This window comes from Pseudophryne corroboree, chromosome 4 (genome assembly GCF_028390025.1).
Source record: "Pseudophryne corroboree isolate aPseCor3 chromosome 4, aPseCor3.hap2, whole genome shotgun sequence".
NCBI classification, from domain to species: domain Eukaryota; kingdom Metazoa; phylum Chordata; class Amphibia; order Anura; family Myobatrachidae; genus Pseudophryne; species Pseudophryne corroboree.
Genome location: NC_086447.1, coordinates 466500820 through 466524143, shown reverse-complemented (window position 1 = coordinate 466524143; position 23324 = coordinate 466500820). Strand labels below are relative to the sequence as shown.

Here is a 23324-nt window from a genome sequence, read left to right as displayed (position 1 = left end):
CAGAGAGTCCTGTATTTCAGCTGAAGTTCTGTGTGGATTTTTCTTTGCATCCCGAACAAATTTCCTGGCAGTTGTGGCTGAAATTTTTGTTGATCTACCTGACCGTGATTTGGTTTCCACAGAATCCCTCATTTTCCACTTCTTAATTAGAGTTTGAATACTGCTGATTGGCATTCTCAATTGATTGGATATCTTTTTATATCCCTTTCCTGTTTTATACAGTTCAATTACCTTTTCCCGCAGATCCTTTGACAATTCTTTTGCTTTCCCCATGACTCAGAATCCAGACACGTCAGTGCAGCACTAGATGAAAGATGCAAGGGTCTTTCAGACGTCCAGAAACTCACTGACCTTTTATACACACACACTGATTACAAGCAAACAGATCACAGGTGAGGATGGTTACCTTTAGTAGCCATTCAAACCCGTTTGTGTCAACCGGTGTGCATGTTATCAGGTCAAAATCTCCAGGGTATGTAAACTTTTGATCAGGATCATTTGGGTAGTTTCTGTTGTCATTATGATTTAAAAAGAGTAAACACAGTTGTTTGACAATAAATGCCTTCACCCAACCACTAACCACGAGTGAAAGAAAAGTTTGTGAGTTATCATTCATATTCTCTGACAAATGGCCAGAAAATCATAAATTCTGCTAGGGTATGTAAACTTTTGAGCACAACTGTATGTGTATGCAGGCAGGTGGGCTGGCTGGGTGGTGAGACGCGGCGGCCGTGACCTATGATATCACACCGCTGTGTCTTCAAGGCATAGATCATGGCTGGAGCATGACTGATCCTCTAAGAAGAGCCCGGGACAACAGTTCACTCTGAAGGTACAGGAAACTGCTCTGGTTCCGCGGCACACCTTGCAACTGGTCGCAGCACACTAGTGTGCCACGGCACACTGGTTGAAAAAGCCTGATCTAAGCTATACAAAATTAAACCCTTCATGGGAAGGATCAGGTATTCACCAACAATTAAAAGTAAAATAATATAAATATAGGTGCCCCCAAGAGAAACCCCAATTGTGTGTATGTATATGTGTGTGTGTCAGGGGCGTATGTTATAATAAGACGCCCGGAGGCGAAAAAGTTTATATTGCCCCCCCGTGGCCCAGTCCAGGTATACACTCACAGCCACATATATATGCATACACGCACTCACATATATACAAATACACACACAACCACATATACACACAGCATATATACACACACATTATACCACTTATACACACAGAGCCACATATATACACACATAGCCACATATATACATACTCACAGTCACATACACATCTATACAAATACACATACATCTACACACACACACACACACACACACACACACACACACTGTCCCCCACCCTGACACTTTCCTCCATAAGATACCTCTTCTCACCTGCCTCAGTGTAAGCATGCAGGAGGAGTTGGGCAGCGGCGTTGTGCGGTGGCATTGTGCGGCTGGAGCTGAAGCCGGGAAGCTGTGCTGTGGTGGTGCAGGAGCTGGGTAGCGGCACTGAGGGGCGGGAGCCGGCCAGCCGTGATGTCATCAGTCTGTCCGGGTAGCTGCGCTATGGGGGGCGGGAGCTGAAGCGTCGCGGTATCATCATCCTGGAGCCGGGCAGCCGCACTTCTCAGGGGGCAGGAGCCGGGGTGTCATTCGGGAGACGGGAGCCACAGCCGGACAACCACACTGTCAGAGGCAATGGAGAAGGTGCCCCCTTCATTGCTGGAGCCCGGCGGCATCCGTCTCCATTGCCTCCCAGACTTCCGCCACTGGTGTGTGTATATATATATATATATATATATATATATATATATACGGTATATGTATATATATATATATATATATATATATATATATATTCATAATCCTGTTGTGCTAGTATCTGCAAAAAATACAGTCCTGCAAAGTATACCGTCCTTTGTAAGCATGATTGTAGTGCTTTAAATGGAATCATTACAGGCTTCATATTTGGAGCAATGTTTCTGATCTACAGTATAGTGGGATTCTCATACTACTAACTGTCCCTTTAGAAATGACAGTCCTGAGAGAGCTATGTTCGGGTGGGAAAGTTTGGTCGTATCTCAGATTCACTGTGAACTGGTGCTGCATGCCTACGGCACATTACAATAAATGGGTGTACGGAGGAAAGTAGAGGTTCATGTCACACTTGTTTATTAAATGATGTTTTGTAGCTTGAAATGTTCGGTGTTCTCAACTATGAATTAATTTACTATACCCCACTTTTCCAGCAATCTGGCTCGCTAAAGCTGGGAAAAGAGGTTGTATGGCTTTACTAGATACACATTTTGCAGGGAGTAATGAAAATCACCACAGAAGGAATGGTAGTCTTAAATTTGCCATATGGTTCTACCTTACAATGCCAGCCAGTTGGTGAATGTAGCTATGTAGCTATGGAAACGGCTGGCAGAACCATTTCATTTTTTTTTTGTGTGTGTGTGTTTTTGGAATTGATTAAAACCTTACATATGTTATCGCTGCCCCCTCACTCAATAGCAGTGACAGCGCTACAAGTCATGGTGTGATCCTATTTTCAAATATCCTAAGAGTTTGTGCCATAAAAATAGACTGAAAATTAACTATTTAAATCATAGTAGTTGGCAAACCAAAAGGATAGTATGCGGCTGACGGAGCTCACAAGTCAGAGAGAGTACCAATGAATAATGAGCACTGTAGCATAAATGTGAGTTTCCTTTCAGTTGAAGGCTCTGTGATATTTATTAATACTTGTATTTGCATGCATATGGTATAAAACAGGTTGCCAAGTTACCATGCTTTTTAATAACAGTTGAGAACATAGCTTATATCTCTCTGTGACAGTTGCCCTTCACTTCGTGTCACCATTACTTAGGACCCAACCTGTTCTGTCATTATACTGCTGACACTATACAACAGGTTGTAGCTTACTGGCACTGGCTTCCATATGTCCCCACATCTGTGAGCGGTCAGCTTAGCCCACCATCCCAGCAGTCCAGTCTCCACAAGGATCTTGCTTGGAGCATATTTTCAAGGAGAAAAGAGCACATCTTTTAGCTGTCATAAATCTGTGTATCAATTCCAATACTGTCTGTTTCCATTTCTGACAGAGAAATATGTACAAAACCCATTTTGGGAGTCTTTATCATAAAATGAATCAAGCAAACATGATAGCCTTTGATATGCTTCTTTTGTAAAATATTCTGGAATTTGCTTAGGTCCAGCTATATTTCTCTAACGTCCTAAGTGGATGCTGGGGACTCCGTCAGGACCATGGGGTTTAGCGGCTCCGCAGGAGACAGGGCACAATAATAAAAGCTTTAGGATCAGGTGGTGTGCACTGGCTCCTCCCCCTATGACCCTCCTCCAAGCCTCAGTTAGATTTTTGTGCCCGGCCGAGAAGGGTGCAATCTAGGTGGCTCTCCTGAGCTGCTTAGAATAAAAGTTTAAGTTAGGTTTTTTATTTTCAGTGAGTCCTGCTGGCAACAGGCTCACTGCTACGAGGGACTTAGGGGAGAGAAGTAAACTCACCTGCGTGCAGGATGGATTTGCTTCTTAGGCTACTGGACACCATTAGCTCCAGAGGGAGTCGGAACACAGGTCTCACCCTGGGGTTCGTCCCGGAGCCGTGCCGCCGACCCCCCTTGCAGATGCCGAAGTTGAAGAGGTCCGGAGGTCCAGAAACAGGCGGCAGAAGACTTTCAGTCTTCATAAGGTAGCGCACAGCACTGCAGCTGTGCGCCATTGTTGTCAGCACACTTCATACCAGCGGTCACTGAGGGAGCAGGGCGCTGGGGGGGGCGCCCTGGGCAGCAATGTATTATACCTTTTTTATGGCTAAAATACATCACATATAGCCCTTGAGGCTATATGGATGTATTTAACCCCTGCCAGATCTCACAAACTCCGGGAGAAGAGCCCGCCGTTTTAGGGGGCGGGGCCTATTCTCCTCAGCACACGGCGCCATTTTCCTGCTCAGCTCTGCTGTGAGGAAGGCTCCCAGGCTCTCCCCTGCACTGCACTACAGAAACAGGGTTAAAAACAGAGAGGGGGGGCACTTATTTGGCGATATGATTACATATGTGAAAATGCTATAAGGGAAAACACTTGTATAAGGGGTTGTCCCTGTATAATTATAGCGTTTTTGGTGTGTGCTGGCAAACTCTCCCTCTGTCTCCCCAAAGGGCTAGTGGGGTCCTGTCCTCTATCAGAGCATTCCCTGTGTGTGTGCTGTGTGTCGGTACGTATGTGTCGACATGTAGGAGGACGATGTTGGTGAGGAGGCGGAGCAAATTGCCTGTATTGGTGATGTCACTCTCTAGGGAGTCGACACCGGAATGGATGGCTTATTTAGGAATTACGTGATAATGTCAACACGATGCAAGGTCGGTTGACGACATGAGACGGCCGGCAAACAAATTAGTACCTGTCCAGGCGTCTCAGACACCGTCAGGGGCTTGTAAAAACGCCCATTTACCTCAGTTGGTCGACACAGACACGGACACTGACTTCAGTGTCGACGGTGAAGAAACAAACGTATTTTCCTTTAGGGCCACACGTTACATGTTAAGGGCAATGAAGGAGGTGTTACATATTTCTGATACTACAAGTACCACAAATAAGGGTATTATGTAGGGTGGGAATAATCTACTTGTAGTTTTTCCTGAATCAGATAAATTAAAGTGTGTGATGATACGTGGGTTTCCTCCGATAGAAAATTATTGGAGGTATACCCTTTCCCGCCAGAAGTGAGGGCGAGTTGGGAAACACACCTTAGGGTGGATAAGGCGCTCACACGCTTATAAAAACAAGTGGCGTTACCGTCTCCAGATACGGCCGCCCTCAAGGAGCCAGCTGATAGGAAGCTGAAAAATATCCAAAAAAGTATATACACACATACTGGTGTTATACTACGACCAGCAATCGCCTCAGCCTGGATGTGCAGCGCTGGGGGGGCTTGGTCGGATTTCCTGACTGAAAATATTGATACCCTTGACAGGAACAATATTTTATTGACTATAGAGCATTTTAAGGATGCATTTCTATATATGCGAGATGCGCAGAGGGATATTTGCATTCTGGCATCAAGAGTAGATGTGATGTCCATATCTGCCAGACGATGTTTATAGACACGACAGTGGTCAGGTGATGCAGATTCCAGACGGCACATGGAAGTATTGCCGTATAAAGGGGCGGTCCATCGGACCTGGTGGCCATGGCAACAGCTGGAAAATCCTCTTTTGTTACCCCAAGTCACATCTCAGCAGAAAAGGACACAGTCTTTTCAGTCTCAGTCCTTTCGTACCCATAAAGGCAGGCGGGCAAAAGGCCAGTCATATCTGCCCAGGGTTAGAGGAAAGGGAAGAAGACTGCAGCAGGCAGCCCATTCCCAGGAACAGAAGTCCTCCACAGCTTCTGCCAAGTCCGCAGCATGACGCTGGGGCCATACAAGCGGACTCAGGTGCGGTGGGGGGTCATCTCAAGAGTTTCAGCACGCAGTGGGCTCACTCGCAAGTGGACTCCTGGATCCTACACGTAGTATCCCAGGTGTACATTGGAAATTCGAGACGTCTTCCCCTCACAAGTTCCTGAAGTCTGCTTTACCAACGTCTCCCTCCGACAGGGAGGCAGTATTGGGAAAAAATTCACAGGCTGTATTCCCAGCAGGTGATAATCAAAGTACCCCTCCTACAACAAGGGAAGGGGTATTATTCCACACTATATTGTGGTACTGAAGCCAAACGGCTCGGTGAGATCTAAAAGATTTGAACAATTACATACAAGGGTTCAAATCAAGATGGAGTCACTCAGAGCAGTGATAGCGAACCAGGACGATATGGTGTCACTGGATATCAGGGACGCTTACCTACATGTCCAAATTTTGCCCTTCTCACCAAGGGTATCTCAGGTTCGTGGTACAGAACTGTCACTATCAGTTCAGACGCTGCCGTTTGGATTGTCCACGGCACCCCGGGTCTTTACCATGGTAATGGCCGAAATGATGATTCTTCCTAAAAGAAATATGGACGCTTTCCTGATAAGGGCAAGGTCCAGAGAACAGTTGGCGGTCGGAGTAGCACTATCTCAAGTAGTTCTACGACAGCACGAGTGGATTCTAAATATTCCAAAATCGCAGCTTTTTCCGACGACACGTCTAATGTTCCTAGGAATGATTCTGGACACAGTCCAGAAAAGGATGTTTTCTCCCGGAGAAGAAGGCCAGGGAGTTATCCGAGCTAGTCAGGAACCTCCTAAAACCAGGAAAAGTATCAGTGCATCATTGCACAAGGGTCCTGTGAAAAATGGTGGTTTCTTACAAAGCGATCCCATTCGGTAGATTTCACGCAAGAACCTTTCAGTGGAATCTGCTGGGAAAATGGTCCGGATCGCATCTTCAGATGCATCAGCGGATAACCCTGTCTCCAAGGACAAGGGTGTTTTCTTCTGCGGTGGCTACAGAGTGCTCATCTATGAAAGGGCCGCAGATTCGACATTCAGGACTGGGTCCTGGTGACCACGGATGCCAGCCTGAGTGGCTGGGGAGCAGTCACACAAGGAAAAAATTTCCAGGGAGTGTGATCAAGTCTGGAGACTTCTCTCCACATAAATATACTGGAGCTAAGGGCAATTTACAAGGCTCTAAGCTTAGCAAGACCTCTGCTTCAAGGTCAGCCGGTATTGATCCAGTGGGACAACATCACGGCAGTCGCCCACGTAAACAGACAGGGCGGCACATGAAGCAGGAGGGAAATGGCAGAAACTGCAAGGATTCTTCGCTGGGCGAAAAATCATGTGATAACACTCTCAGCAGTGTTAATTCCGGGAGTGGAAAACTGGGAAGCAGACTTCCTCAGCAGGCATAACCTCCACCCGGGAGAGTGGGGACTTCAGCGGGAAGTCTTCCACATGATTGTAAACCGTTGGGAAAAACCAAAGGTGGACATGATGGCGTCCCGCCTGAACAAAAAACTAGACAGATATTGCGCCAGGTCAAGGGACCCTCAGGCAATAGCGGTGGACGCTCTGGTAACACTGTGGGTGTACCAGTCAGGGTATGTGTTCCCTCCTATGCATCTCATACCAAAAGTACTGAGAATCATAAGAAGGAGATGAGTAAGAACGATACTCGTGGTTCCGGATGGGTCAAGAAGGACTTGGTACCCGGAACTTCAAGAGATGATCACGGAAGAACCGTGGCCTCTACCTTTAAGAGAGGACCTGCTCCAGCAGGGGCCTTGTCTGTTCCAAGACTTACCGCGGCTGCGTTTGACGGCATGGCAGTTGAACGCTGGATCCTGAAAGGGCATTCCAGATGAAGTCATCCCTACCCTGGTCGAAGCCAGGAAGGATGTAACCGCAAAACATTTTCACCGCATTTGGCGAAAATATGTTACGTGGTGTGAGGCCAAGAAGGTCCCTACAGAGGAATTCCAACTTGGTCGTTTCCTACATTTCCTGAAAACAGGACTGTCTATGGGCCTAAAATTAGGGTCCATTAAGGTTCAAATTTCGACCCTGTCGAATTTCTTCCAGAAAGAACTGGCTTCAGTGCCTGAAGTTCAGACGTTTGTAAAAGGGGTACTGCATATACAGCCTCCTTTTGTGCCCCCAGTGGCACCTTGGGATCTCAATGTTGTTTTGAGTTTCCTAAAGTCACATTGGTTTGATCCACTCACCACTGTGGAATTCAAATATTTCACATGGAAGGTGAAGATTCTATTAGCCCTGGCTTCAGCCAGGCGTGTGTCAGAATGGGCGGCTTTATCATATAAAAGCCCTTACTTAATTTTTCATTCTGACAGGGCAGAATTGAGGACTCGTCCTCAATTTCTCCTTAAGGTGTTTTCTGATTTTCACATGAACCAACCTATTGTGGTACCTGCGGCTACTAGGGACTTGGAGGACTCCAAGTTACTTGACGTTGTCAGGGCCCTGAAAATATATGTTTCCAGGACGACTGGAGTCAGAAAATCTGACTCGCTGTTTAGCCTGTATGCACCCAACAAGATGGGTGTTCCTGCTTCTAAGCAGACGATTGCTCGCTGGATTTGTAGTACAATTCAGCTTGCACATTCTGTGGCAGGCTTGCCACAGCCAAAATCAGTAAAAGCCCATTCCACAAGGAAGTGGGCTCATCTTGGGCGGCTGCCCGAGGGGTCTCGGCTTTACAACTTTGCCGAGCTGCTACTTGGTCAGGGGCACACCCTGACTGAGGAGGACCTGGAGTTCTCTCATTCGGTGCTGCAGAGTCATCCGCACTCTCCCGCCCGTTTGGGAGCTTTGGTATAATCCCCATGGTCCTGACGGAGTCCCCAGCATCCACTTAGGACGTTAGAGAAAATAAGAATTTACTTACCGATAATTCTATTTCTCGTAGTCCGTAGTGGATGCTGGGCGCCCATCCCAAGTGCGGATTGTCTGCAATACTTGTACATAGTTATTGTTACAAAAATCGGGTTATCCTTGTTGTGAGCCATCTTTTCAGAGGCTCCTTCGTTGTTATCATACTGTTAACTGGGTTCAGATCACAGGTTGTACAGTGTGATTGGTGTGGCTGGTATGAGTCTTACCCGGGATTCAATATCCTTCCTTATTATGCACGCTCGTCCGGGCACAGTATCCTAACTGAGGCTTGGAGGAGGGTCATAGGGGGAGGAGCCAGTGCACACCACCTGATCCTAAAGCTTTTATTATTGTGCCCTATCTCCTGCGGAGCCGCTAAACCCCATGGTCCTGACGGAGTCCCCAGCATCCACTACGGACTACGAGAAATAGAATTATCGGTAAGTAAATTCTTATTTTATTATCATATCAGCTGGGAGTTATTCTAGTGCTAACTACATTAGGTACGTACTGTACAGAAAATACATAATTTTTTTATTGAAGAGGATTACACTAGTTTTCTAATTCTAATTATTTAAACTTCGTCTTGCGGACACAGGTGATTTAGGGTATCTGAGATGGCATATTGCGCCTCCTCTTTGCAGCCCTTTTTCACTTTCAGTCACGTGCCCAAAAGTGTTGTGCTGGTAAAGGAGCTAGTAAGAGTTTATTTTGCTTTTTATTTTCTTTATCTTACGTTTTCTTATTTATCCTTATCTGTGACAAAGTACTTGGTCCCTCTGCATAAACCTTCATGCTGGTAGCCACAGGCGAGGCTCTGTGGGGCTCCAGCAGTTTGATCCAGGCTATAGGCTCTCAGGAGCAGCATTGAAACAAGCAAGACACAGTTTTTCAACAGCCCTTCTATACGCCACAGACAACAATGCTAGCACTGCAGATATGGTGTTAGGGGCAGCTCTTAGTGGCCCTACACACTGCGCGATAATACTGAAAGATATGAACGATCTTGTTCATTAATGAACGACATACCGCTCATATCTTTCAGTGTGGAGGCACAGTAATGAACAATGCGCGGCCCCGCACTTGTTCATCGCTGGTGCCCTGTCGCTTGTGCATGCAGGCCAATATGGACGATCTCGTTCATATTTGCCTGCACCCCCCGCCGCCGGGTCGCCCGTCGGGCAGCTCAGTGGCAGATCACAAAGTGTGTAGGGCCCATTAGACCATAGATTAATGGTAACAATTTGTTATAGAATGCTTCCCATCAGACTGTCCTACACCCAAACTTTTGGATGAGGCAGCATTCCATGCCTTGGAAAAAATGTCTGTCTTGACTTTTGTGGCCAAGTGAGTTCTCTGGCTAAGATCCTGGCTTGCAGATTCTTAGACTAAGGGCCCGATTCAATTAACCACTTAACTGGCAGCTTTGTGTGTTACAGAATACTGATTTTGTTTGCAGCCTATGGAGGTGCGAGCAGAATCGGCATACCATAGCTGGCTGGACAGTAGCTCGCTTGTAATTGAGGGCAGAGTTAGACAGAAGAATTTATGAGGCAGCTGGTAGTTGCAGTGAGCACCTCAACTTTTATGGGATCTAGGTTTGTTCTTTTCACTTCACAACAAATCACTATGGATAATAGGAAGGGTGTGGGTTAATAGATAGACAGTGTCTAGTTAGACAGTCAATATATAGACACCATATGTTAGACAGACATTAGGTTGACATGGTCAAAAGGTCGACATGAAAAAGGTAGACCGTACAAAAGTTCGACAGAATCAAAAGGCCGACATAAAAATGGTCGATACACAAAAAGGTTGACACCATGTTTTTTTGCCTTTTTGTGGTTTGTGTGGATAGTTTTATCATCTGGGACGCCCAATTGTAGAACGGCATACCCTCGAGGGGCTCGCGTCGCTCGCCACGCTTCGGGCAAGTTTATAGCCAATTCTATGCTGGCATGGATAGAGAAAGTATGAAATAGTCCAAAAACATGTTACATTTAAAAAAAAAAAAAACATGTCTATCGTTTTATGTCGACCATTTTCATATCGACCTTTTGACGCTGTCGACCTTTTGTACTGTCTACCTTTTTCATGTCGACCTTTTGACCCTTTCGACCTAATGTCTGTCTAACATGTGGTGACTGTCTATTACTTGTCTAACAAGACACTGTCTATCTATTAACAGGATACCAATAGGAAATGAGTCTTCTTCCTTCTGGAGGAGTTCAGTTAAAAGCAATCTAGTTTGGTTATCTAGGCCTGAGGGACATATAGTGTACAAGAATCTCTTAATCCATCAAATAAATCTGTAGTGAATATCAGGGCATAGTATCCAATTTACATCTAAATTAGGAGATTGTGTTTTCTTTGTTTAAGGAGTCAGGGTCTACTGAGCAAACTTAGCTTACTCTCATGGAGGTACAGCATGTTATTGCAATCCTGGCAGATCTGTCGACAACGGCATCCTGACATTCAGAATCCCAACGGATCCCGGTGAGTATATTAACCCTAACAGCCACTCTCACAGCCTATCCCTATCCCTCACCCTAGTGCCTAGCCCAAACCCCAGTACTTACCGTCAGGATGCTGCTGCTGTTGGCATTTTGAATCGGGATCCAGTCTGCATCTCCTCTTGGATTTTGAAAGAGCATTATAAATTTACTTGGATAAGACTGTCAGTCTTTGCAAGATGAATATATTTTTTGTTTTTTAGAAAAGAAGTTGCTAGTATTTATCAAACTATAGCCATCCTAGGTTTCGTCTCATTAAACTAGATGAGTTGATGCTTCTTGGTCAGCGTGGCGCTTTGTCAGGCAGCCACTAAATCCTCTTTCCTTATATTTACCAAATTCTGGTATATCCATATTTGCACATCCTAAAATGCTAACTATGAGCATACCGATGCGCAGTGGCAGCTTTGGATCATCCCAGTGGTGAACAGTGGGGGTGATTCAGATCTGATCGCTGGGCTGCTAATTTTTCTGTCCTGCAATCAGATAGTCGCAGCCTCCAGGGGGAGTGTAAATTCGCCCCGTGCAAGTGTGTGATCCTATATGTACGCTGAGCTGCTAAAATCCACTTTGTGCAGTCTCTGTGCAGCCCAGGACTTACTCCTACAGTGCGATCACATCAGGCTGATCGGGGCTGGAGCTGATGTTAGACACCCTCCATGAAAACGCTTGGGCACGCCTACGTTTTTCCGGACACTTCCAGAAAATGGTCAGTTACCACCCACAAATGGCTTACTCCTGTCAATCACCTTGCGAGCGCCCGAACAGATTTTTCGCACCATCCCGTCGCTGACCAGCAATGCCCTTTGCGGTGCATGCGCAGTTAGTACCTGATTGCCTGCTGTGCGAAAATGCACAGCAGCTATCAGATCTGAATCACACCCTGTGTTAGGATTTTTTGGTATTCACTGTTAAATCAATTTCTCCAAGTGTACCTTGGATATTTTCTTGTTAAAGTGGTGTGTCATGTTCTTTTTCATTACACTTTAACTTATGGGCTTTGGTAATTTTTTGTAACTGAAGGGATGCACTAACTATGCAAATTAATGAACTTTTTAAGTGCCAACTTCTGGGCCCTGCACTCAGCCTCATGGTGAGCACTGTCTTCCAGATGTAGTCGGATAAATGTATTTAATGTTGATTACCAATCTGTTTTACCACTTTTAAACTGTGTATACACAGTAAAGCAATCCTTTTATGAAGTGCATACATCCACCTTCTTGTTCTATATGTTTATTACAACTCTATTTATTACAGTGTTACACTGCAAAATATGCAATCACTTATTTTTGGCTAAGTTTCATCCTTGCAGACAGACTTTTGATAGCACAGTAGATTTTTATTTATATATTTTTAGCCTTAGTTTCCAGGGATCAAGTGTGGCAGAAGCTTTATTTGCTTAATTTCTCATTATTTCTATTATATATTTTGCTTGTATGAAGAATTATACCATGCTAGAATGACTGCAATACATTGTTTAAGTAGTGGTTTATTCTCCTCTTCTGCAATGCTGTGATCTCTAACTTCATTTTAATTTGTACGATTTACAGAGCCCCCCGGTTTAAAACGTTCCAGCAGCAAGATAGCCAGGAACTTCTTCACTATTTACTTGATGCTCTACGTATAGAGGAAACAAAGGTAATTGTATTTATTTATTATTTATTTATTTATTTAGGGATATGTATTAATTCATGACCTGTTTTGCCATGCTATGTGTGTATCATACTTTCCTACTTTTGAAAAGTACTTTCAGGGAGATTATAGTTGGTGCGCCGGTAAGGGGGCGTGTCATGCTCCACCCATAGGGCATGCCTAGCTACATCTATGGGCATATCTATACTTAAATGCTTTTGTAAGATATTTCTATATAACATTAGTAACGATATATTTTGGGAAGTTGTGCAAGTATTGATAGTACCATTGCTGCCTGCAATACTCGATTTCTTGTTTGCAGCTATTCGCTGTGATATTTATTTTCTTCTCACTTAGCGCAGTATACTGTACGTGATAAATGTGATTCTTATGCAATACATTACAAATGCAATTTGACATTGTGTGAATTCAACCAAAAGCATATATTTCTTGCCGGGTTGACTGAGAATATGTTGCTAAGTGTGTTTTGTGGTTTATTAGATGTTATTTTGTTGTGAACACTAGACTGTCTGCAACTTGTAGGTCCTACCTATATTTACTGGCTGTTTACAGCGTATTTATTGGTCACATGAGCTACTTATAGGAATTGTATTTGGACTCCTGATTGCTTTTAGTCCACCACCAGCTACATAAAATAAATTGATCTTTAGATCATGTTTATCGAGGTCGTCATTATTTTGATCTATCTATTATTTCTAAGATAAGTATTTTTCTTTTGAACCTAGATTTTGACTTAATCCCGGTTTGCCACATATAAGAAATTACAGAATTAATTTAATGATTATCTTGGTAAAACACAGATTTTAAAACTTTTGGGTGTATTGTCCTTTTTGTGTGTTCACAGTGATTTACTTCTCTGTTCACAAACATTAGTATCTCCCCCTGTATTGTAACTAAATATTACTCAGTCACAAGTCACACTAGCAGCAGAAGACACTATGATTGTGTGTCAAAATCATTGCTGGCTAGTTGGCCTAGTGTGGAGGGCAGAGCAGTACGGGGCTTGGGTCTGATGTCCAGTCTTTGGTAGCTCAGTAGGATTTAGGAATACAGTGGCCAACTCGTAACTTACCTGTTCTGGCTGTCCTCGGCAGGCAGAACAAGGGGCACCCAGGGGTTGCTTTTTCATATTGGGTGCCTTTGTCTGTTGGCCCTTTTCTAAAGGACTCCATGCCTCTCCTCAGTTTGGCTTTGTCATCTTGAATCTCCATGCTCTCTTGACTCTCCCCGGCTTATTGATTCTCACTGACCCTTCACTTGGACAGAAAAGGGGGAAACTCCAGCTCTTTTGGATAAGAGCCTCCTTGCTACCAGGACTAAGATATCTGCCGTCATCTTGCCTGTGATGCTGTGGAGCCTGTTCTCCCTTTTGTCCAATAATTATCCATCTTGATTAGACTATTATTAGATTATGAACTTATGCTGCAATATTACTGCATATGCTTCAGTGTGTGTGGTCATTGGTATCTTTATTCATGTATTTGCCATAAATCAGCATTGTAAAAGAATATTTCTGAAAATAGAACATGGTGATATTCATGCTATTTTGGGAAAAACAAATATGCATATTTGCTATAACAGCATGAGCTAATGATGCACCATGTGACAGAGATCCAACACCCTTTTACAATTTTTCCACCTCGGGCAAGATACAGCTTCATATGCAGGAATTGTAGGTCAGGTTTACAGGCAGTTCTCAACACAGCGATAATAGTCCAAATGTTCATTGTCACAAACAGTGCATGTTCCAAATGGCTCCTAACGTAACCCCACATTCCCTCCTATCGCCTGGGCACTAACTGCCGTCAGGAGCAAAGTCTCTGTGCACTGAACATAACCAAAAAGGCAGATAAGAGGTAGTGTTAATTAATTAGCCTAGCTTCTGGCTGACAACTGATTGAGGCAAAACCTCGATTGAACCCTCAGTCCTGCTGCTGCTCTGCGAAATCTGGGACATCTTGCTGCACCGCAATAACTCCATGTGGAACTATGCTGTCCCTGCCACAACCACTATATTTGAGTCTGGCCTTCAATGCACCTTATAAATATTAACTGTTGGAAAGTGTATGGTGCTCTTTCTGTTCTTGATTTCTGACTTTTGCATTACGAATAAAATACACTCGGCAGGATGTAGTGGCATCTGAGATCACCTGAGGTGCAGGATGCCGGACGATCTCAGACTTTTTTAAGGAGGCAATCACTTACAAGGCGAAACATGCATTGAAAGTGATTGCCCCTTTAAAAACATCCAGATCTGCCAGCATCCCACACTTCCCGTGATCTCAGACGCCATTACATCCTGCCCACTGCTTTACTCGTGCTCAGATCAAATTTGCTTCTATATCGCAATTAAAAAAACAGCTTCCCATTTTGCTTAGCTTGTAGATACTTGCAACTCGGCAAGGATAGCATATGCATATGGATTACTCCAGAAGAGCAGTAGTATGTGTGTCTAGTTTACATCAGATATGGTTTAACATTGTTAATAGTGAATACCCCAGTTCCAGTACACAGTTTTAAATCACTGTATGTCTGAACAGTATTATTAATAAATAAAAGTTGCATTTAACATGTGAAATTACATTAAAGGCAGATAGAAATACGTGTGAAAGTAGTATTTTTTCAAATAAATACAAACATTCGTTGCCTTTCCTTTAAAAGATCAAATGGGAAACGTTTTTTAGGGAAAAGGGCCCTAATTTGCACACCTTAATTAGGTAGTGAGGTGCTACTCTGCTTGAGACTTAGTAAAGTGTACAGAGGGAAAAGGTAGCAGGTGCACTATCTCACACTAGCTCAACCTGTAGTAACCAGAGGCACTTAGCATATTCCTGGCCAGGGCTATGAGCTTACCCACCGCATCAAGGTAGCCTCTCATTGGGTAAGTCCCTAACACTAACTATAGGGGTTCAGGTCCGGGGGGCAGGACACCCCAGAGCCACCCAGCCAGACAACCCCAGGGCATCGCAGGAGTGATAAAAATATAGGGTTAAAGAGGTAGGAGCAGCTGTTGCTGCATGTGTGAATAATGTGAGGAGTAAGAGAAAATTATGTGAAGGTGTTACATATATATAAAACAAACTATAAGTGCCATGGAGTGATGAAATAGTGTTAAATTGCGATGCCCCACGACACCCATAGAGCGGGAATAGAACCTGCGACGCAGCAACATACTACAATACTTACAGCACTTAAGTCACAACACATTTTTTTGCCTGAATTTCAGTAAGCACAGTTTTAAAATTGGCTTTTAAAGAATTTTAGAAAAGAAATCTTAGCTTTTAAACAAATTTTTATTGGGCGATTTAAATTACAGTACAAGATCCAGAGAACATGCATCGGGTTGCAATCCAAAACATCAAAAATATACAGTATACATGACCTAGGAACGAAATATTTGCATTTAATAAGTAATTCTAGAACTACAATCTAGGGTCAATGTACAGCATCCTCTTATGTCAGGGGTTGACATATTTTTGTAAAATCTAAGAACCAGTTTACAAGGGGTCAGACCATCGTACCTAACCATAATACATAAAAATGTGTATAAACGTTCATTCGCCCTTTCAATGCCCCTCGGAGCTCCCTTAGACTACCACATGTAAAATTAACTGGCTCCTAGTGTGTCACAAGGGAGTGTTCCCACCAATTCATAGGGTGCCACACAAGTGTGCCCCCAATTTATTGTGTGCTACACGTTCATGCAACTTACTGCAGTCACTCTCCTCCCTACTGCCAGTGCTATAGTTACTTGGTAATCATTTCCCTTCTCCACGCGAATTGATACGGGTTCACTACGGCTGGCCGGCGGTCGGGCTCCCGGCGCCCAGCATACCGGCGCCGGGAGCCCGACCGCCGGCTGACCGACAGTGTGGCGAGCGCAAATGAGCCCCTTGCGGGCTCGCTGCGCTCGCCACGCTACGGGCACGGTGGCGCGCTACGCGCGCCACACTATTTTATTCTCCCTCTATGGGGGTCGTGGACCCCCACGAGGGAAAATAAGTGTCGGTATGCCGGCGGTCGGGCTCCCGGCGCCGGTATACTGAGCGCCGGGAGCCCGACCGCCGGTATACAGAAGACCACCCATTGATACAGCTCCCCACGGTCACTCTCTTCCCAGCTGGCAGTGATGCAAGGTGAAAGACTAGATCTATGATCTTGCGGACAAAAGGAAGGTGCCCCAGTGATTGAATGTGGTGGTCAGGCATTCCTTCTTGTGACAGGCATGCAGCATTCCACCCACACCAGTGACCACCAATAGGAGCACTTTGTAACTGAATTATTATTATTTTTTATGATTAGAAATCTTTTTTTTCATAGTATCTGGTTCTTGTAGAATGGTTGCCAGGAGTAAAATCTTTGTTGCCATGGCAATCGGTATTTGTTAAGCCATGTCTTATATTGTCTGCTGCACCATAAACACAAACAACTTTTGATTTGAGTGCAAATATACTTTACATTTTAACCTATATCAATGTGTTTATTTGTGAAGCTGTTGTACTTTAATGTATTATGTAATGTAGAAGTAGATGCTGTAGTTTAAGAAGATCGCTGTGTAAATCACACTGGTGTTACTGTATTTTGTCCCCGTCATTGACTACATCCACCTGTTTGTACTGTGTTTCTCGATGTTCTAACATTGTTTCAGTAATGAACCTACTAATAGCTGTATAGATTTTGTATACATAGGTCACCTCCATGGTTTGTGAACTTGAGGAAGAGAGTTGCTGGTGACCCTATTTATGCTTCCTGTGATTCCTGACGTCTGTCACAAAACTACATGCTAAACTTCTGCACTCACCCGTGCATGAGTCATTTGAAAACAGGCTTTGTGCCTGCATTCGAGACATTGCCAATAATGGTCAGATAAAGGTTGGAATCCACCCTCTGCCACAATTACATAGCCTGTTTTGCAATAATGGTGCATTAGTATGAGCATCCTCTTCATCACCCCAGGGCAGCACAGCAGGGGAGCAGCACTAGTAAAAGCTCAGCTCTGTTTTTATTTTTTTTCCTAGCCCCCTTTCCATTGCAGTAGACGGTGTGACAAAATGAGGATGTCAGGTCTGAGGGTCTGTCAAAGCCCCTAGGCACTAACAGAAGCAGTACCTTAGTTGTAGCCGTATTGTCTTCCATGGGAAATCCACAGCTGTGAAGTATGCAATTGTAGTGGAGTGTCACAAACATGTGTTTCTTGATGTAAAAAGCCCACAGCAATATGCCTACAACCAGGATGCTTTTAAAGTCATTTACTCTCCTATTAGGTACTTTTTAATTTTTTTGTTTACTATGAAGTTAAATAAATAAATGATTAATTATCCGAAAATGTGATTAGTAGAGGCCCAATGCTTGCCCGGTCAGTTATATTATAATAGTCACATTATTTATACTGTATACAATCTATATACAGTAAGTTACTTTATGCTTTAACAGCAGTGTGGGTTTAGCTTTGTGCGCTACTTTACATGATCTTTACTGTAATTTCATGGTTAGCTTATTTTGTTTGTATGCAGGAAGGGACTGGAATTCCACACTTAATTAATGTATGTAGAGCATCTTTATTTCATTTTTTTTTTTTTTCTAGCACACATTTTCCCTTTTCCTTTTATTCGTCTTTAACTCATTTCTAAAACCAGTTACACCAGAATAAGGCAAGATTATTGTACTGATGTATAATAATGCTACGCTTACTATAGAAAGAAAAAATTTAAATGCGATAGATAGATAGATAGATAGATAGATAGATAGATAGATAGATAGATAGATAGATAGATAGATAGATAGATAGATAGATAGATAGATAGATAAGTAAGTACAGTAACCAAATCTTTATTTGGTTTGGGTACGAAATGCCAGTGGTCAGGATCCCGACGATTAAAATCCTGCAGTGTAATCCCTAATGCCAAAGGATCCCAGTGAGTATTCTAACCCTAGCCCGAACCCGCCCCTCCCGCAGCCTTACCCTAACCATCCCCTTCAGCAGCCTAACCTTAAAACTAACCCTAATACTTACTGTCGGAATCTGTCAGTATTTTGACCATCAAGATTCTACTGTCGTTATTCTGACCGTCTGATCCTGACCACCGGGATCCTGGTACATCCCTTTTATTTAGCTTGTTCACAATTGAGACATAGGGGTATATTCAATTGCAGTCGAAAGCTGCCGTCTGTCGGAAAGACATCAGTTTTCGACTTTTTTAGGTCGGAAGGGGTTCCGACCTATTCAATACACCCCAGAATTATCCGACAAGCACGTGGATCGGCGGAATAGCCGCCAATCCGCGTGCTTCTGTCAGAAACAGAGCCAAATCCGACAGGTTTTGACCCCGTTTCCGACCATCTCAATCCGACTTTAAAAAAAAGTCTGTTTGAGATGAGGGAACTGAGAGGAGGAGACGGGGGAGAGCAGTGGCTACAGCAGCGTAGCAGAAGGATGGGCACCGCTGCCGCTCACAGTAGCTGGAGCCGGGTGGCCGCTGCCGTGAGGTCTGGCGGCGGTGCCCCATCCTCCTGCTACACCGCTGTAGCCGCTGCTCTCCCCTGTCTCCCCGCTGCTCTCCCCCGTCTCCTCCTCTCAGCTCCCTCATCTTAATCCGACTTTTTTTAAAGTCGTATTGAGATGGTCAGGAATGGGCAAATCCTGTCGGATTTGGCCATTCATTGATTAGCCGTTGTCGGATCCATTTCGACAAATGCATGTCTGAATAGATCCGACTTTAATTGAATATACCCCATACAGTACATGGTGAAATTGCTACATATTATTAGAAATAGTGTAATTAAAATATAGAACTGTTGTACCAAAAATAAATAAATAAATGTTCTTTTGCACTGCATTTCTAATAGGCCCTACACACTTGGCGATGTTACTGAAAGATATGAACGATCTCGTTCATTAATGAATGAGATACCGTTCATATCTTTCAGTGTGGAGGCACCAGCAATGAACGATGCACGGCCCCGCGCTCGTCCATCGCTGGTGCCCCGTTGGCTGTGCATGCAGGCCAATATGGACGATCTGGTCCATATTTGCCTGCACTTGATTAGATCCATGTGACGGGGGGGAGTGAAGAAACTTCACTCCCCCTGTCACTGCCCTCCCGCCGCCGGGTCGCCCGTCTGCCGTATCAGCGGTCGGGCAGCTCGGCGGCGTATCGCCGTGTCTGTAGGGCCCTTAAGTTTTATTTCTCCATTGAAGGCCACTTAAAAAAATGAATGCGCTATAGCGCTATATACCGTATATACTCGAGTATAAGCCGAGTTTTTCAGCACTTTTTTTTGTGCTGAAAAAGCCACCTCGGCTTATACTCGAGTCAGCGTTAGGAGGGACACGGAGAGCACAGCGCGCGGCTCTCCTGTGTCCCTCCTGCATCTCCGGCGGCAGCGGCGTGTGTGTGTTAAAGGAAGTGCACGAACCGGCAGACGCAGGAGGGACACAGGAGAGCCGCGCGCTGCGTTCTCCGTGTCCCTCCTTCAGAAGACAGCGCGGGAGCGACGGAGGGTAAGTATCTAGCACTGTGGGGCATATCTGGCACTGTGGGGCATATCTGGCACTGTGGGGCATATCTGGCACATCTGGCACTGTGGGGCATATCTGGCACTGTGGGGCATATCTGGCACTGTGGGGCACATCTGGCACTGTGGGGCATATCTGGCACTGTGGGGCATATCTGGCACATATGGCACTGTGGGACATATCTGGCACTGTGGGGCATATCTGGCACTGTGGGGCATATCTGGCACATATGGCACTGTGGGACATATCTGGCACTGTGGGGCATATCTGGCACATCTGGCACTGTGGGGCATATCTGGCACATCTGGCACTGTGGGGCATATCTGGCACTATGAGGGCTGTGTACGGCTAGAGCTGCATTTCCCACCCTAGGCTTATACTCGAGTCAATAAGTTTTCCCAGGTTTTTGTGGTAAAATTAGGTGCCTCTGCTTATATTCGGGTCTCGACTTATGCTCGACTATATACGGTACTATTTCATAAATAAGATTTTATACTTGGGAAGTTGATATTTAAAATGGTGTAATATGTAGAATTTTCAATTGAACGTCTTATTCCATAATATATATTTTTTTAAAGCCATAAAAAACAGCTTACATTTCTCCTATTACTCCTCCTTTATAGTGCTATGTGAGTTCATGTTGTGTCTAGGTATGAATGTGTAGCATTTTACAATTGCACTAATATAATGTGCTAACCAACAATGCAGGGTACAACTGTTACTGCTGTACATCTCAATCTACAGCTCCCGCATCCCTAAAAAAGTGGTTTAATGTTTTAATTCCCACCAGAGGGGGTTAATTATAGCTCTGAACTCCTTTTAGGTACTTCAGCTTGTAATATTGTCCATCAATTGTCATAATTTTCTACTTTAAAGATAATAGAAGAGGTTATCCGCTAATAGGTCATAGTTACATATAGAACCGATAACAAAGTTGGACTATTAAAATACATCCTGAATTATCAGTATCATGTTAAATCCATGCAAAGACAGCACCAATCACTATCAGCAATGGTAGCGTGAGACTGCGTACAGGGGATTATCTCTAGATCAGCTGGAGCACATTCCCTTTTATTTGAAAGGATATCTTGGTCTTTCATTTAAGGCCAAGCACTAAAGGGGGGTACTCACAGAGCGATCGCTGATTACAATCTAAGCAATCTGACCAGATTGCTTAGATTATAAGCAGCGCTCACTCCGTGTGTACCCCTCACAGCGATAGCGATGCGCATCGCTATCGCTGGTGCATGCAGGCCACTCTAGCAGGTCGCTCACTTCACCTGCTGGGTGAAATGACCGCCCCTCCCCCACCCGTTTCCCCCCGCACGCTCAGCACACATCTCTCCCCAAATCGGCCTGTGAATACGGCCCTTAAACCACTGAAGTATTTATCTAGGGAGCTACAGTTTCACTGCTAAACACTCTAGTTAAAGGGGTCCATGTACTAAGCCTTAGAGAGAGAGAAAGTGGATGAAGATACAGTACCAGCAAATTAGCTCCTACAGTAACTGCCATGTTATATGCAGGATTGGAAAAATGACAGGAGTGACTGGTTTGTACTTTATCTCTCTTCAAGGCTTAGTACATAGACCCCGAATGCTCATGTAAGCTGTAAGAAAAAAATTCACTGCTTTTCAGCACCAATGTTTAGAACATATAGTATAGCTAATCCCTCATTCGCTGCTATAAAAAGGATGTGTAGTCCTTTAAAAGAAGATTTACAAAGAAATGGAAAAATAGCAGCACTTGTGGTAGTAGCAGTACACTTATAACAAATGGAGAGCTGGGAATAAATGTTAAATGTTTAATAGAAACTGCATCAATATGCAAATGACAAAGAATACAAGCAATGCTATAATAGTTAAAAATATGGATTATAAATGTTCCCTATCCGCTGGAAAATACGGCATTAAGAGTTTACTTAATGAATGATAATATAAAAGTCCACAGACCAAAAACGCTGTATGGGTTAACTGGAATGAATGATCACATCAGGCAAAATAGTTAGTTTGTTCAGAAAGTAACTGTAGCAGATGGATTGATTGCAGACAATGTAATGAATATTGTTGCAAGTTTGTAGCAAGAAAAGTCACTTTTGTATAGAGCAGTGATGGCTAACCTTGTGTGGCTGAAGGTACAGAAAGCGCTGCCCCTGAATATCACTGGTAATAGCGGTGCAATTATAAGGACACAGTGTGCCGTAGCCAGTATCTGTACAGCGACAGGTGAATAGATTACCTCTCTGATGGCAAGTGAACCCGGGCGTCCTCGGGTGAATTCCACTGTGTTATCCAATTCCGTGTAGGGCTGGAGGTAACCAGTTGCTGCCCGCTGGAATGAGCCGCAGCTGTCCCGCTAAGTTGAGCTGCAGGTGACAGCGTGCTGCCGGCTATAATGAGCCGCTGTTCTCCCGCTGGGAGTGGCGCTTCACTTGTCAGTACCAAACAGTATCCACTTCTCTGTCCGGGAAAGGGTAAGGGATGTTCATGCCACAATAGCCGTAAGGTTAGTCCAGTGATGCAGGGGAGGAGTCCTGACGCGTTTTGTCATGGATCATGTGACTTTATCTAAGGTATGGTTCATGTAAGCCACCAAAGTGTGTCGAGTGAAGTACATATTTCCACTAATTTGGCTTTTTATGTGGTCTAACATACAAAATGACACAAAAAGAAACCTGTATCGAAACATTTTTGAGTCAAAACATTTCCATGTTGACCTTTTCACTGCATCGACCTTTTGTATCTGTCAACCTTTTCAGGTGTCTACCTTTTCACGCAGTCAGCCATGTGCATGTCGACCATATGGAGTTGACCTACTAACTGTCGACCTAATACTGGTCAACCTCATGATCCACACCCATGACCTGCTACCTCATGATCCACACCCATGACCTGCTACCTCATGATCCACACCCATGACTTGCTAGGGCTCTTTAATGAAAGGTTTGCCAAAGCTAAGCCACAACTCAGTGCGGGATTTAAGGGGATTCCTAGGGTTTACAGAGGAGAGGCGGGAGGATACCAGCAGTGTTGCGCTACTCTGGTGAGAGAAAGAGGCTGGGCGCTGCTGGGAACTAAGTTACTGAGGAGCTTGCCCCCCTCTGTTAAGCCAACCCTAGAGGCGGATCTCGGGATGGAGGTACAGCTTTGTAAAGAAGCCAGGACTACTGTGAGGGGGGAGCCACAGTGACAGCAGATGACCCCTGGGGCAGTGACTCTGACCCACATGTCTGCTTGTGGCTGGTGCCGTCGCTGTGCGGATGAGCTCCAGTGCCTGGGACCTCTCCTATGCCAGCTACTG

At 44.5% G+C, this 23324-nt stretch overlaps 1 protein-coding gene across 1 annotated transcript in view; it reads left to right on the top strand.

Moving 5' to 3' along the window:
• Positions 1 to 23324, top strand: part of USP45 (ubiquitin specific peptidase 45) — a 478824-nt gene that overhangs the window by 338978 nt on the left and 116522 nt on the right. Inside the window, 1 exon segment of the mRNA XM_063917030.1 lies at positions 12406 to 12493. Coding sequence (XP_063773100.1) covers positions 12406 to 12493 — 88 coding nt within the window.